A 16,856-nucleotide genomic window follows, 5' to 3' on the forward strand; every position below is an offset into this window, starting at 1 on the left:
AAAGTGTTCCTTTAACTTTGTGAGCACTGCATGAAATGAAATACAAATAAGGACAGAAATGGAACACAAAATCTTAAGATGGTCCTAAAACCAAACTGGCATCAATCTGAAATTAATCAGAAACCAGGAAAATACCACAGGTTGAGGCATAGAACCACTACTATGAAAAGATTCCTAACTACAGTTGTACAGAAAACTCAGAAGCAAAACCAAAACTCAGAAGCAAAACCAAAACTGAAGCGATAAACAAAGTCTGCACAACTAGCCTTACAGACTATAAAAGCCTATTTTGTTGATAACAGTGACATTTTCACCTCATGGAAATGAGAATTTTTAGCATTTTAAAAGTGTGACGCTTCGCACGCATGCACACACTCAAAATAAAAAATAAAAACTAAAACTGTCATCTCAGGCATCACTGCAGCTGAATTAGGAAGATATATTTGATACAACACAGCAAGCTAAACAGAACCATTTATTTACTCTTTTTTTTTTACTCATTTTACTCTTCATATTTTTGATAATGCTTTTATATTTGATTATACACTAACATCATTCTTTTCTTCTACAGTGACACACTCACTGATGGATTTTGTTACTGGATCTTCTCGTCTCCAAAATGTCTCAGAGTTTTTTGGTGTTCTAGCAGTTGATGGGGTTAGCATAATTTACTGTGATAGCAGCAACAAGATAATAGAACCAAGGCAGGACTGGATGAAATTACTATTTGAAAACAGCACTGAGCAGGAATACACTAATCTGTGTTTTGTGCAAGAGCCACTCATCTTTAGAAATTTGATTCAGGATTTCCTGCAGTACTTCAACCAAAGTGGAGGTGCAGTATTTTTTTATTTACCTCAGATGAGATCATTATAATTCATGGGTATAGATAAACAAACTTATACTAATATTAGTTTAGTGTATTTGTACATTTTCAGTCTGTTTTCTTTCTCTCTTCAGCTCACTTTTTGCAAAGGAACGGTGGCTGTCAGTGGGATGAAAACACTGGAGAGTTGACTGCTACGGCAGAGTTTGCCTATGACGGAGAAGGCTTCCTAGCATTTGATATAAAAACACTGACATACTTGCCACTAAAACCAGAGGCTATCATAGTACAACACCAATGGAATAGCAATAAAAATGTGATTAAATTAACTGAAGAAATCCTAAAAATCCGTTGTCCAGAACAGCTGAAGTTATTTCTGTCCTATGGAAAAAGCTCCCTGCAGAGAAAAGGTAAAAGTGAACTGATGAAGTACTGCTTTATAATCTGTTGGGGACGTGTGTGGGGATGCATTAACGACCTGTATCTTCATGGCGCTCAGTGATGACACGAGGTCATCCAATGCTGACTCTGGGGAGGAGGAAACAGCAGGGCCATCTTGTGAGGCTCCGCCATTTCCAGTGATTCACTCCATGGGAGATTTCCCACTGGAGCACCCATATGGAAAAGAAATAGTAAAAACTTATATGTGATTACTCATGAAAGTGGCCACTTTCTCATTACTTTCATATATTGTTTTAGTAAGTATCCAAAACATACAAGTTTCATTATATAATTTTTCAAGGGATCTTATATCTGTTTTCACTCTTTTCATACAAGTTTCACATAAGACAGATACAAACTTTATAAGATTTATATATATCTTTTCCATATGGGCAGTCCCATGCAAAGAAGAGATACACAGTCAGTTGCTGGTGCCTGAAAGCCATTGAGAAATTATTTTTCAAGTAGTTCAATATAAGCCCATGGTAGGGAATATGGGATATGACAAAACTCTAGAGCAGGGGTGTCAAACTCAAATACACAGTGGGCCAAAATTCAAAACTGGAACAAAGTCGCGGGCTAACATTAATATTTATTGAAAAAAAAAATCTTCCTCCAGATATAAGAATGAATCTTTTCTTATGGACTCAAATAAGTTTTGCTGGAAAACTGAATATGGAACAAGCAAAGCTTAATACTAAACAAAATATATATTAGCTGTATAATACCAGTAGGCCAGCTCTAATAGTAATTTGGTATGGTTTCGCGGGCCAAATGTAATTAGGCTGCGGGCCAAATTTGGCCCGCGGGCCAGAGTTTGACACCTATGCTCTAGAGCATTTAATGGCACAATTTTATTGGCTGGCCATTTGGGCGAATGTGCGCCAATGGTGTTCGTAACACCTAGAGCTGGTGAACTGATATGGTCAGACAGGGGAGGAGCCCTGGTGGGAGGGTCGGAAGTACTTTGTTATTGCACTTAAGTACAATTTTCAGGTATCTGTACTTTACTTCAGTATTTATTTATTTTTACTTTTACTCCATCCATCCATCCATCTTCATCCGCTTTATCCGGGGCCGGGTCGCGGGGGCAGCAGCCTAAGCAAAGAGGCCCAGACCTCCCTCTCCCCAGCCACCTCCTCCAGCTTATCCGGGGGAATACCAAGGCGTTCCCAGGCCAGCCGAGAGATATAATCTCTCCAGCGTGTCCTGGGTCTGCCCCGGGGCCTCCTCCCGGTGGGACATGCCTGGAACACCTCACCCAGGAGGCGCCCAGGGGGCATCCTTGTCAGATGCCCGAACCACCTCAGCTGGCTCCTTTCGATGTGGAGCAGCAGCTGCTCTACTCTGAGCCCCTCCCGGATGGCCGAACTTCTCACCCTATCTCTAAGGGAGAGGCCAGCCACCCTTCGGAGGAAGCTCATTTCTGCCGCTTGTATCCGCGATCTCATTCTTTCGGTCACTACCCACAGCTCGTGGCCATAGGTGAGGGTAGGGACGTAGATCGACCGGTAAATTGAGAGCTTCGCTTTTACACTCAGCTCCCTCTTCACCACGACGGACTGGTGCAGCGTCCGCATTACTGCAGCTGCAGCCCCAATCCGTCTGTCGATCTCCGGCTCCCTTCTCCCATCACTCGCGAACAAGACCCCGAGATACTTGAACTCCTCCACTTGGGGCAGGAACTCATCCCCGACCCGGAGTGGGCACTCCACCCTTTTCCGGCTGAGAACCATGGCCTCAGATTTGGAGGTGCTGATCCTCATTCCCGCTGCTTCACACTCGGCTGCGAACCGTTCCAGTGCGAGCTGGAGGCCCTCACCCGATGAAGCCAACAGAACGACATCATCTGCAAAAATCAGAGATGAGATTCTGAGGCCACCAAAGCGAAAGCCCTCCGCCACTTGGCTGCGCCTAGAAATCCTGTCCATAAAAATTATGAACAGAACCGGAGACAAAGGGCAGCCCTGGCGGAGTCCATCACCCACCAGGAACGAGTCCGACTTATTGCCGGCAATGCGAACCAAGCTCTTGCAACGGTTGTATAGGGATCGAATGGCCCGTAGCAATGGGCCAGACACCCCATATTCCCGCAACACCTCCCACAGGACACCCCGAGGGACACGGTCGAATGCCTTCTCCAAGTCCACAAAACACATGTAGACTGGTTGGGCAAACTCCCATGCACCCTCAAGTATCCTGGAGAGGATAAAGAGCTGGTCCAGTGTTCCGCGTCCAGGACGAAAACCGCATTGTTCCTCCTGTATCCGAGGTTCGACTAACGGACGAACTCTCCTTTCCAGCACCCTGGCATAGACTTTCCCAGGGAGGCTGAGGAGTGTAATCCCCCTGTAGTTGGAACACACCCTCCGGTCCCCCTTCTTAAAGATGGGGACCACCACCCCGGTCTGCCAGTCCACAGGTACTGCCCCTGATCTCCACGCAACATTGCAGAGGCGTGTCAACCAGGACAGCCCTACAATGTCCAGAGCCTTCAGGAACTCGGGGCGGACCTCATCAACACCAGGGGCTCTGCCACCAAGGAGTTGTTTAACTGCCTCAGTGACCTCGCCCCCGGAAATTGGCGGGTCATTCCCCTCATCCCCAGACTCTGCTTCCTCCTCGGAAGACGTGTCAGTGGGATTAAGGAGGTCCTCGAAGTATTCCTTCCACCGCCTGACAATTTTCTCAGTCGACGTCAGCAGCGCTCCGCCAGCACTATACACAGTGCAGGTAGAGCACCGCTTTCCCCTCCTGAGACGTCTGACGGTTTGCCAGAATCTCTTCGAGGCAGTCCGAAAGTCTTTTTCCATGGCCTCTCCGAACTCCTCCCACACCCGAGTTTTTGCTTCAGCCACTGCCCGAGCCGCATTCCGCTTGGCCTGTCGATACCTGTCGGCTGCCTCCGGAGTCCCACAGGCTAACCAAGCCCGATAGGACTCCTTCTTCAGCCTGGTGGCTCCCTTCACCTCTGGTGTCCACCATTTGGTTCGGGGATTACCACCACGGCAGGCACCAACCACCTTGCGGCCACAGCTCAATGCAGCAGCTTCGGCAATGGAGACGCTGAACATGGTCCATTCGGACTCAATGTCCCCAGTCTCCCTCGGAATGCTGTTGAAGCTCTGCCGGAGGTGTGCGTTGAAGATCTCGCGGACTGGGGCCTCTGCTAGACGTTCCCAGCACACCCTCACTACGCGTTTAGGTGCACCAGGTCTGTCCAGCGTCTTCCCCCGCCACCTGATCCAACTCACCACCAGGTGGTGATCAGTTGACAGCTCAGCCCCTCTCTTTACCCGAGTGTCCAGAACATATGGTCGCAGGTCTGCTGATACGATTACAAAATCGATCATCGACCTACGGCCTAGAGCGTCCTGGTGCCACGTGCACTTATGGACACTCTTGTGTTCGAACAAGGTGTTCGTTACGGCCAAACTGTGATTAGCACAGAAGTCCAATAACAAAGCACCGCTGGGGTTCAGATCAGGGAGGCCGTTCCTCCCAATCACGCCCCTCCAGGTCTCGCTGTCGTTACCCACGTGAGCATTGAAGTCTCCCAGCAGGACACCAGAGTCTCCAGGTGGAGCACCCTCCAGCACCCCCCCGGACTTTTTTTTTTTTTTTTTTTTGCCTGTCCCATTTGGTTCTTTAGCCATCAGAATTGTTGTCTGAAGACCAACAAGGATACCCAATGGATTTACTTTGCCAAATGGATCATCGTGGCATTGCCGTATTGGTCCATTTGGTCGATCTTTGTTTTTATTATTTATTATATTTTATTTTCAGATGTTACAGACGGGACAGACATGAGTGAGGGATAGGAAAGGAAGAAAGAAAGAGGAAGGAAAGGAAAAACAGAAGGGGAGAGGGACAGTGAGAAAGGGGGGGGAGAAAAAAAAATCTCCTGGATCACCTGTTGAGAGAAAAATAGAAAACAAGCAAAAAAAAACAAAGCAACATACTAAACACAACACCATCGCATTAATCTAGCTAAGTGTAAACAGCAGTAAATACTAAATATTCAATGTTGTTGTGCAGCACGCAGGACAGATGTGCTTCGAAGTAGCGGCCAAGAAAGGTGTAATTTGGGTCTACGAGCAGTGAACACCCGTGTGTACACCTGTGTGGATCGGCATGCTTGTATTCCAAAGGTTTCTCCATGTAACGATCTGCTAGGGAGTGTGGGGGGGCCACAGCCCCGTCCTCCAGGGTGTGAAGCGGGTATGGAGGAGGTCAAAACTCCAGACATCCAGAGGCCCCCAGAACACAAGAGACCATGGAAGACCAACAGAGGGGCAGCCGCACCACTGTTCCAGTAAGAGCTTCTTAGAGTCCCCCCGAGGGACTCTAAGAACTGCCACTCGGCGCATAAGCGCAGATGACAGTCAGGACCCGTTCCCCGACCCTAAGGCGCAGGGAACAAACCCTCTCGTCCACCGGGAAAAACCCCAAAGTACCGGCAGTAAGCCGAGGGGATATTAGATTCTTTTACTCCCTAAATTCTTAAACAATTATCTGTAGTTTCTACTTCTTACATTTTCAAAACAGGCTACTTTTACTTTAATGCATTTGTGCCGAGTTATTTCATCACTGCAAGCCTCCAAACATCAAACTTATTTGATCCTAAAAAGTAGCACACGAGAGGCAGTCCTGCTTGTGTTTTAATCACCTATACATGCCAAAGTCAGGGATTAAAAGTGAGGTGGTGTTTTTTTTTTTTCACAACACTGGAATGATTGCAGGTGACCATAAGTTGTGGTATTTCATCATCTAGCTAGCCCTACTGAAGAGGAGCACACATAAAATGGTAAATGGCCTGTATTTATATAGCGCTTTACTAGTCCCTAAGGACCCCAAAGCGCTTTACATATCCAGTCATCCACCCATTCACACACTGGTGATGGCAAGCTACATTGTAGCCACAGCCACCCTGGGGCGCACTGACAGAGGAGAGGCTGCCGGACACTGGCGCCACCAGGCCCTCTGACCACCACCAGTAGGCAACGGGTGAAGTGTCTTGCCCAAGGACACAACGACCAAGACTGTCCAAGCCGGGGCTCGAACCGGCAACCTTCCGATTACAAGGCGAACTCCTAACTCTTGAGCCACGATCGCCCCACATAAAGTGAATTCCTTTTTTTTAAGTGGAAGGTAATTTCAAATGCAGCATTTCTATGACCTCAGCAAACACACAAACTGTTTGTGTGTTGTTTGTGTCACAGTGTGTTACAAGCTATAGGTCCAGCTGCTGTATTCTCAGAAAGATAAAAGAAAGTGAGCTAACTTCACTCAGCGATGGAGAAAGATAAGAAAGGCAGGACAGGATAGGAAGAAGAGAGGTTAGATTTAAGGGTAAGGACTCCTCAGTGGGATTTGATTATATGCAAGTCATCATGTTTTTAAATCAAATATTAGGTCGGTAGATTATGTTTTTTCATATTGTGAAACATACTGCACATCAAACTGATACAGACTGCATAAAATCCTTCGCAGGTTAGTGCAGGATAAACAATTTAGTTTGCTGTACTTTGATGGATTTAAAGTAAAGAACAGTGTGTCTGTGAAGGTTCTCAGTCATCCAAAGGAGCTTGCAGTCCAGTCAAAGGAGCTTGCAAAGAAAAGCGTCTGGACTCTTTGGAGGGATACTCCCACTGGGTTTAAATCTGGGACTCCCCGCCATTTGACCTTAGAACTGAAGAAACTTCTTGGATGAGAGGTGAAACGTCTTCAAGCAACTAAAAGAAGTCCAGACGCTTTTCTTTGCAAGCTCCTTTGACTAAAGAACAGTGTCTGACTGCTGCACAGCGGCTGTGGCTTAATAATCAGAGTTGGGTCACATCAAGTGTAGCAGAGATTCATATGATTTTTAGTTGATGATGCTGAGATCCACTGACTGAATTCCACCTTCATATCAACTTTATACTGTCTAGAAATCAGATAGCATAAACAGTGTACTGTCAGTGTAGAAGATGGAAATCAGCCAGGACAACTCATGAAACATCTGCTGACATCTGGTTGAAATAAGTGCTGTAAATTCACAAAAAGCATCAGTTACGCTGATCACAGCCCGTACACTAAGACAATCTACTGGAGCTTTCAATAGAAATTATTATGAGTTGTGATTGTTTTCCCCACAATGAGCCATTACAACCAATATTAGGGTTTGCTGATAGGGTCTCTGACTGTGCTCATTTTTCTGTTTAGAGGCAAAGTCACCCTCTGCAATGTAGACAACAGATATATCTTTTTTATTTCCCTTCTTTTTCTTCAGATTCAGGCTGAGTATAATTAGAATTTTAAAAAGTTAGACTAAAGGTTCTATTCCCATCTACTGATATTATTCTATCATTATGTTAACATAGAAGAAGGTTCAGTTGGCTTTACACAAAAATAGAAACATCCCTTAATGAGCTATTTTTTACTTTCTTACTTTTCACTTTTACTTGAGTAAAGAAGTTGAATCAGCACTAAAACTTTACTAGTATTATGAGTATTTTTTAACAGTAGTTGTTAGGCCTGCGCTTGAAGGCCTCGCTGACTCAGAGACTTATTCCCATGAACAAAGCAAGACAAACAGAGATCGATCGATTTTAACTTGCAAGGGAAGCCTGGTCGGTTCTTGGAGCTAAAAGCTACTCATCTGATCCCAGTCAACTTCAAATAGCCAACGTCCCCTTGCAGCCTTTATTCAGTGAGCACAACCCATTGTAAAACCCATATTATCATAAAAGTTAAGGGCACTGTGTGTGTGTGTGTGTGTGTGTGCGTGCATCTCTGTATACAGTGGGGCAAAAAAGTATTTAGTCAGCCACCGATTGTGCAAGTTCCCCCACCTAAAATGATGACAGACGTCAGTAATTTGCACCAGAGGTACACTTCAACTGTGAGAGACAGAATGTGAAAAAAAAATCCATGAATTCACATGGTAGGATTTGTAAAGAATTTATTCGTAAATCAGGGTGGAAAATAAGTATTTGGTCACCTCAAACAAGGAAAATCTCTGGCTCTCACAGACCTGTAACGTCTTCTGTAAGAAGCTTTTCTGTCCCCCACTCGTTACCTGTATGAATGGCACCTGTTTGAACTCATCATCTGTATAAAAGACACCTGTCCACAGCCTCAAACAGTCAGACTCCAAACTCCGCCATGGCCAAGACCAAAGAGCTTTCGAAGGACACCAGGAAAAGTATTGTAGACCTGCACCAGACTGGGAAGAGTGAATCTACAATAGGCAAGCAGCTTGGTGTGAAAAAAATCAACTGTGGGAGCAATCATCAGAAAATGGAAGACATACAAGACCACTGATAATCTCCCTCGATCTGGGGCTCCACGCAAGATCTCATCCCGTGGGGTCAAAATGATCATGACAACGGTGAGCAAAGATCCCAGAACCACACGGGGGGACCTGGTGAATGACCTGCAGAGAGCTGGGACCAAAGTAACAAAGGTCACCATCAGTAACACACTACAACGGCAGGGAATCAAATCCCGCAGTGCCAGACGTGTTCCGCTGCTGAAGCCAGTGCATGTCCAGGCCCGTCTGAAGTTTGCCAGAGAGCACATGGATGATACAGCAGAGGATTGGGAGAATGTCATGTGGTCAGATGAAACCAAAGTAGAACTTTTTGGTATAAACTCAACTCGTCGTGTTTGGAGGAAGAAGAATACTGAGTTGCATCCCAAGAACACCATACCTACTGTGAAGCATGGGGGTGGAAACATCATGCTATGGGGCTGTTTTTCTGCCAAGGGGACAGGACGACTGATCCGTGTTAAGGACAGAATGAATGGGGCCATGTATCGTGAGATTTTGAGCCAAAACCTCCTTCCATCAGTGAGAACTTTGAAGATGAAACGAGGCTGGGTCTTCCAACATGACAATGATCCAAAACACACCGCCCGGGCAACAAAGGAGTGGCTCCGTAAGAAGCATTTGAAAGTCCTGGAGTGGCCTAGCCAGTCTCCAGACCTCAACCCCATAGAAAATCTGTGGCGGGAGTTGAAAGTCCGTGTTGCTCGGCGACAGCCCCAAAACATCACTGCTCTCGAGAAGATCTGCATGGAGGAATGGGCCAAAATACCAGCTACTGTGTGTGCAAACCTGGTAAAGACCTATAGTAAACGTTTGACCTCTGTTATTGCCAACAAAGGTTATGTTACAAAGTATTGAGTTGTATTTTTGTTATTGACCAAATACTTATTTTCCACCCTGATTTACGAATAAATTCTTTACAAATCCTACCATGTGGATTCATGGATTTTTTTTTTTCACATTCTGTCTCTCACAGTTGAAGTGTACCTCTGGTGCAAATTACTGGCCTCTGTCATCATTTTAGGTGGGGGAACTTGCACAATCGGTGGCTGACTAAATACTTTTTTGCCCACTGTACGTGCTTTCCTGTTTACAACCATTTTAACAACATCTCTGGTTTAAAAAACTGTCATCTCACCCCACCCCTGTATACGGTTTAACCCCTTTAACGGTCCACTATATACAAGCACAGGTGAGCCTATAAAGGGCAGGAAGTAAACATTCCTTACCAAATACGGACAACTGAGGCTTTATATAGAATGTGCCTGCAGTTAAACTCTATAGCTATAGCATCACCACATCTTAGACTTAGGGGAGGAATGGAAAAACATCTAAACATGCAGTTTAAGACAAGGTTTACAAATTTAAGCACTGGCAATGGCAACTTTTAACCAAATCACCCTAACAGTAGTATTTACACTTCTACTTAAGTACAGAATGTCTGTACTTTTGCCAACTCTGCACAAAGATATATTATGGTATTAATTTTGCACTATCAACACCCGTCCCCCAACCCAAGATTCACCACAACATACACCCACACCTTAGTGCACAAATTTGGTTTGTGTAAGGTTCTTTTCTTTCTGGGATTTCACACAACCCAGGAAAAAACAATTAATACATGATGGGCTTGGATTTACAACATTATGAAGGAAATGTATTTGGAAGTAGTCGTGCCCCCCCAACACCTTTCAACAGGTTGTGTGTGCTCAATATTATTGTACTTTTTATTTTTATTGTTCATTGGCAGTATTTCCCTTGTGATACATGTCTTTCTCAGTAAGTCCCTATTTAATTTCTACATTTTGTTTCCTTTTGTTCTCTGCTTTTGCTTTCTTTACTTCTTACATCCACTCTCACCCCTTTTGCTCCACCTTCCCTCTCTCCAGTTCTTCCCTCAGTGTCTCTCCTCCAGAAGACTCCCTCCTCTCCAGTCAGCTGCCATGCTACAGGTTTCTACCCTGACAGAGCTGCGATTTTCTGGAGGAAAGATGGAGAGGAGATTCATGAAGGTGTGGATCCTGGAGAGATCCTCCCCAACAATGATGAAACCTTCCAGATGAGTGTTGATCTCAATATTTCATCAATCACACCTGAAGACTGGAGGAGATACGACTGTGTGTTTCAGCTCTCTGGTGTGAGCAAGGACATCATCATCAAACTGAATAAAACAATTATCAAAACGAACTTGATGAACAACAAAACACATATTGATGCAGGTGAGAGATAAAAAATTTGATTGGTCTTGTTCAATTATACAAATTTGTCTATCTATCTTTCTATCTATTAGGGGTGCAACAATACTCGTATCAATATTGAACCGTTCGATACAGTGCTTTTGGTTTGGTATGCATATGTATCGAACAATAAAAATTTTTTTTTTTTTTATCAACTTTTCTTCTGGCGATGCTGTCTGTGTTGAGCGCTCAGTGGATCTGCGTTCGACTACTCCGCCTAGGCTGCACTGTCAAGTGCAGATCCACTGAGTGCAGTGCAAGCTAGCAAGACAGAAGCTAAGCTCGTTGCAACATGGCAACTGCCTCAATGCTACCCGAAATTGAACCTCCCCCACCCTAATTCAGATCTGGTGTTTGGAACTATCTTGGTTTTCATGTGAAGCATGACCCTGATGGTAAGCGCGTCATGGACAAAAGTAAAACAACTGGTGGGAACTAGTGCGTTAGTGCAGTTAGCTCGTTAACGTGTTGACGCCGTCCAGCCCCACGCATGGGGCGATCCGCGGTAGCTCGTTAACGGAGATTTGCCGTGTTGTGGCATTAAGGTCATTTCAACGAGATTTACGCTGACAGCACTAGTGGGAACACAAAAAATATGACTGCACATTTACACCGACATCATCCTAGTGCAAAGACAAGTGGAAGCAGAAAACAACAAGCAGCATGCTACAAACTTTACCCGAGTCATTTAGACAGCCGTTAGCACAGGATTCTCCTTATGGGGACCTGATATGTTTAATATGCTGCTGAGAATATAGCCCAGAAGAAGCGTATAGTATAGCTTTTATTTTGGAAACAGCCATTTTTCTGTAATAAACTCTCTTTTCCAAAGAGGAGTGATTTCTCAATCAGATAAATTTATTTATTATTTTATTATTTTGTTGTTTCAGCAACATTAAATTTAAAAACTGTACTTTTGAGTTAAAATATATATTTATAATTTAAATAAATGACAAATTAAAAAGGCATGAACATTTTTTTGTATCGAAAACATATCAAACCGTGATACCAAACCATCGAACCGAACCGTGAATTTTGTGTATTGTTGCACCCCTATTATCTATCTATGCATATATGTATATATACATATACACATACATGCACAATATGTTCACAATAAATATGTAATTATTAATACTGTGGAATGAATGTATTTCTATTTTAACTTGCTTCATCTGCCACTTTTATCATGTTTTTGTTTTTGTTTTTTTAAATTGTGCAGAGTTGCCCATCATTATTGCAGCCTTTGTTCTTGTTTTGATCATCATTGTTGCCATTGGAATTGTTGCTTACAAAAAAAAGAAAGGTAAGAAATTGAAATGAGCAGACTTTCCCAGTCAAATGATAGCAGCAGTGCAATACTCAGTTACATTATTTTTGAGAAATACACAAATAAAGTTTAATTGTCAGATTTTTTAAAAAGTGGCAAAAACTTAAATGATGTTTTTCCCTTTTAATTCAGAAAGCCATCCATCACCTTGTAAGTACAATGTTATTTTTCTCTGATCTGCCATGCATTCTGGGGTTTAAATAAATAATTTTACTAATACTGTTCCTTTTATTATTAAATATTTAAACTGAACAGCTCCTAGCATCATCATAGAATTGAATGGGAGATCTGGTACAGAATCACCGGACTCTGCACAGAGATTTGCCACAGACTCACCGGACTCTGCACAGAGATTTGCTACAGAATCACCAGACTCTGCACAGAAATTGGCTACAGAATCACCGGACTCAGCACAGAGATCTGGTACAGAATCACCGGACTCTGCACAGTCTTAACATCTCCAGTTACACAAGAACAAGATGATTTTCATATTTACTTTAATATTTGTTATACTTTAAAAAATATTACATACCTTTATTGTTTTACAGTTAAAGTGAACATAAAATACCACATTTATAAAGGCTAACTTCCACCGTTGAGCCCTAATCTTAAAAAAGTCTAGATATAGATATAACATTGTCTGAAGCTATATTTAAGAAACAAGTGTTGATATAAGCATTAATTTCAATATTTTAGATTATATTTAATGCCAGAATGTGATATCACTAGGTTGGCTGGTTGCTGCTGATAGACTAGCACTTTATACAAGTTGCCCTATTCACTCATTCATTCATATGCTTTTTCAACATAAGTGCTTTACATCTAACATTCACACACATTCACACTCTGATCCTTGGCTCCTCCAGTCTCCTCCAGCCAAATATCCTTGGGTAAGATACTAAACCAAATTTGCTTTGTGGTGCATCCATCAAGCTACCAACCTTATGATTAGTAGATGACCCAATCCACCTCATGAACTATAACCAGTAAGCAAGGTGTTTTTCCTTGTAAGCCAGCTGATGTGAGTTAATAATGAAGACCATGGCTGTGTCCCAATTCAGAGACACAGCCAAGAGACACAGTGTACGCACACTACGCGTACTACGTACGGTGCGTACTATAAGTACCAGAAGTGCGGAAGTGAGAGGCGTGTGAAATGGGACGGTCTAGCCTTCGTCGTGCTGTTCAGGTTGCCTAGCAACCATGATACTAACCGCGAGTAACGTTTCATACAGCTTTGTTTGACAGAAATGAAGGAGAAAAAATGTTTTGTTGGTCATTCATTTTTGTCATGACATCACTTTGATTAGTTGAGTATCTGAGGCTGAGACCACAGGACTGTAAAACATGATTGTTGGGCTTCATTTCTGTGCTGAACAGTCATTTCAAGATTAGTTAGTAAATAACAATTAGCTAATGTTGGTATGTAAATATAATATGGCCAATATTATAGTATTGTCAGATTATTATGATATATATATGTGTGTGTGTGTGTGTGTGTGTGTGTGTGTGTGTGTGTGTGTGTGTGTGTGTAAAGGCTTTACAACCAAGTTAACGCTGAAAGTACAAACATCACTAATGTCACATAACTTTGCCGACATGTGGCCAACAGCAATGTTTTATTGTTCTTCGTTATTAAACATTCGCACATAAATAAGTGACATCATATTCAGTACTTACTTTTGACAGTTCACTCTTCGGCCGCTCCCTTCAGCTGTATTTTGCGGCAAAATTATCCACACCCACCGCCGTGCTATGAATTGTGGGATATATGGGACCACGAAGCGTGCACTGGACTACGCTTGATATTTGGGGAAATCGACGGCGCATTTGGAGTATGCATTTGAAGTACACTTCGAATTGGGACAGCCGTCGTCGCGTGGCGGTGACGTAATCACACTTAAAATGCGTACTTCAAGCGTGCAAACCCTGAATTGGGACACAGCCCATGTCGCAGAGAGGTGGTTCACTGGACCAACAAGCTGGCTCTTTAAAAATAACATATATTGCTGCAGCAAGGGGCAAAAGAAAAGTTACCCCTTAGACAATTTTTTAGTTTTATTTCCCTTGTTTTCCATAAAAAAAGTAATAGAAGTCTATTAGCAGTAACTACCCGACCCAGTGACGTCACATTCTTTACTGACACAAGATAAACATGCTCTAAAAACTTTGAATAACTTATTATTAATTCCAGCTTTACAGACAGTGTTAAATCTATGTCAGTGTTTGAAAACAGGGCTCCATGGTGTAAATTATCCATTTATTATTCATTTAGGCTTTCATGTCCTTTAAAATGAGTGGCAAATAAAAAGTAAACTTATTTCTAAATCTTTATTAATTTTTCCATTAATAAATAATTTAATTTACATTTGCTTAATTATTATTATCAATTAATTCTAGAGAAGATCAAAAACATCACTATCTCCCCAACCAAAGTAGTTTGCTTGACTATTGGCTAGGTGACTTTCAAATCAAAGAAAGCAAGTAAAACTAAACACTATTTTTTTTTTCAAAAAGGAAAAAAAGACTTACTTCTGCTATTTGGGGATTTTCCAAATTTGCAAAATTTAAAGTATTTTTTTAAAATTAATTAATATTCTCAGTAATAGCGCATTCTTAGATGTAACAAATATATTAAGTGCCACTGCATTCCTGTTTCTTCAGAAATTGGCCACTATTGTTGTGCATTGGCTGTTGTAAGTGAGAGAAAATGCCATAGGTTTCTAGGGTTTCTTGCAGTATAAGACACCAAGGTACATTCACTGTCTGCATCCCCAAGGAACAGACAATAATCTTGCTGTATTATCACAGTTTCTGCACCAGTGCAAGCAGGGGGAGTGCTCTGCTCATCAGTTTATTTATTTTTTTCCATTCTCATTTGTTTTTAAACAGATCATTAAATTTTAACCCCTATTCTGTGAATTAGAGGAACTTCCCTGGCACCTTACAGTTAAGAATAAAATATGATATATTATTTTGAGGATTTTCCTTTATTTTCCTTAATTTACCTGTGTTTACTTTCTCTTTGTAAAAATAAATACATATCAGGATGGCTTACCAGAGGCTACCACATTTAATATAATCAAAAAGATCTTACCAGTTTGCCTTTGATTATGCTATTTTGTGGTTTAACCACAGTGCTTTGTGTTTTTTAATGAAACATTCTTTTGCCATGTACATAGTGACCAAGACCAGCAAAATCTGTATTTTTAAATGATTTTCCTGCTGTGGGGATGAACAAAAGTATTTTACCAGTACAATATAATCTGCAGTATGATCGTTGCTTTAATAATGTAACAGATAGCTTTAAGATGGCCTTAAGATGTTTATGCATACTGTTATCATATTAACCTTGTATTCCAGATGCAGTTATAGCTATTTTATACACATTGCATATCTGTGCTTATTTTGAGTTGATGTTCGGTTCATTAAGGGTCTTAAGCTTCACTGGCGTGACTGTCCAGGTGGTACATGCTGAGGGAAACTAGAACATAGAAGGAATTGCAATACATGCTTACAAAACACTTATATCAGGTCATTTCTATTATCTTTTATATGTTCATATTCTTGTATTGAGTTTTAAGTAGTATCAGTTGGTTAAAACATTTATTCAGTTTATATTATATCCTTAGTTTTAGTAAACTGTGACACATTTGACAGTGGCCTCTGTTTGACTGTGAGCATTAGTAGGTGAGAGGTTACACAGAGTGCCAAGTGAGATCGTGACATATCATGTTTGCTTGTAACTGTGGGCTTGCAGAAGTGCTAGCTCACTGCAAAACATTGTCTGCGGTTTTGGAGAAGCGCTAGTCAAAAAGGTTGACAGGAAATATCTGCCATGAAGACAGAGATAATGTTCTTTTCAAACTGTGTTAAAAGTCATTGTGGTTTTGATCTGACCCATGTATGAAATGTATCTGACGTTGAAGGGGCGTCATTAAATTCAAGCCCTGATGGTATAAAATATCTGCTTATGCTTTGATTAGTCGAAGATCAATTGCTGTCTGCGTACGGAGTGACCTTCCCACGCGTGTATTAAAATCATCGTTTGACTTCACCCGGCCGGATCAGTGTGGTTATTCCTCGATTACCTCTTGTACCCTTCCTCAATATTGAACCCTTAACACTGCTTATTTAACCATAATCATGACAATGTAACCACATGGTGTACTGACAGGTTACTTAATGTGTATAAAACATAAAATAAAATAGTAAAATGCACACAAAAGCTAATACAATTCTATTTACATTTTTACTGCACTTAAGTACAATTTTCAGGTATCTCTTCTTTACTTTAGTATTTATTTTTCTGACTAAATTTTTACTTTTACTCCCTAACTTTTTAAACAATTATCTGTAGTTTCAACTTTTTACATTTTCAAAACAGGCTACCTTTGCTTTAATGCATTTGTGCCGAGTTATTATTGCATCACTGTGTGCCTCCAAACATCAAACTTATTTGATCCTAAAAAGTAACACATGAGAGGCAGGACAGGATAGGAAGAAGAGAGGTTAGATTTAAGGGTAAGGACTCCTCAGTGGGATTTGGGTTAGACCAGGGGTGTCAAACTCAAATACACAGTGGGCCAAAATTCAAAACTGAAACAAAGTAGCGGGCTAACGTTAATATTTATTGAAATATATTTATTCCTCCAGATATAAGAATGAATCTTTTCTTATGTACTCAAACACGTTTTGCTGAAAAACTGA

The 16,856-nt window shown here is 41.9% G+C and overlaps 1 protein-coding gene across 1 annotated transcript in view; it reads left to right on the forward strand.

Annotated features, from left to right (window-relative positions):
- The window catches only part of LOC309699206 (major histocompatibility complex class I-related gene protein-like), an 18,882-nt gene extending 2,679 nt beyond the window's left edge, over window positions 1-16,203 (forward strand). Inside the window, exons 2-7 of the mRNA XM_082522129.1 lie at window positions 572-835; window positions 961-1,236; window positions 10,469-10,798; window positions 12,039-12,122; window positions 12,279-12,296; window positions 12,402-16,203. Of these exons, the coding sequence (XP_082378255.1) occupies window positions 572-835; window positions 961-1,236; window positions 10,469-10,798; window positions 12,039-12,122; window positions 12,279-12,296; window positions 12,402-12,601 (1,172 nt within the window). The 3' untranslated portion in view covers window positions 12,602-16,203. The remainder of the gene's footprint in view (window positions 1-571; window positions 836-960; window positions 1,237-10,468; window positions 10,799-12,038; window positions 12,123-12,278; window positions 12,297-12,401) is intronic.
- The last annotated feature ends 653 nt before the right edge of the window (window positions 16,204-16,856 follow it).

Source organism: Aulonocara stuartgranti (genome assembly GCF_965226115.1).
Source record: "Aulonocara stuartgranti genome assembly, chromosome: 22".
In the NCBI taxonomy this organism is placed as follows: Eukaryota; Metazoa; Chordata; class Actinopteri; order Cichliformes; family Cichlidae; genus Aulonocara; species Aulonocara stuartgranti.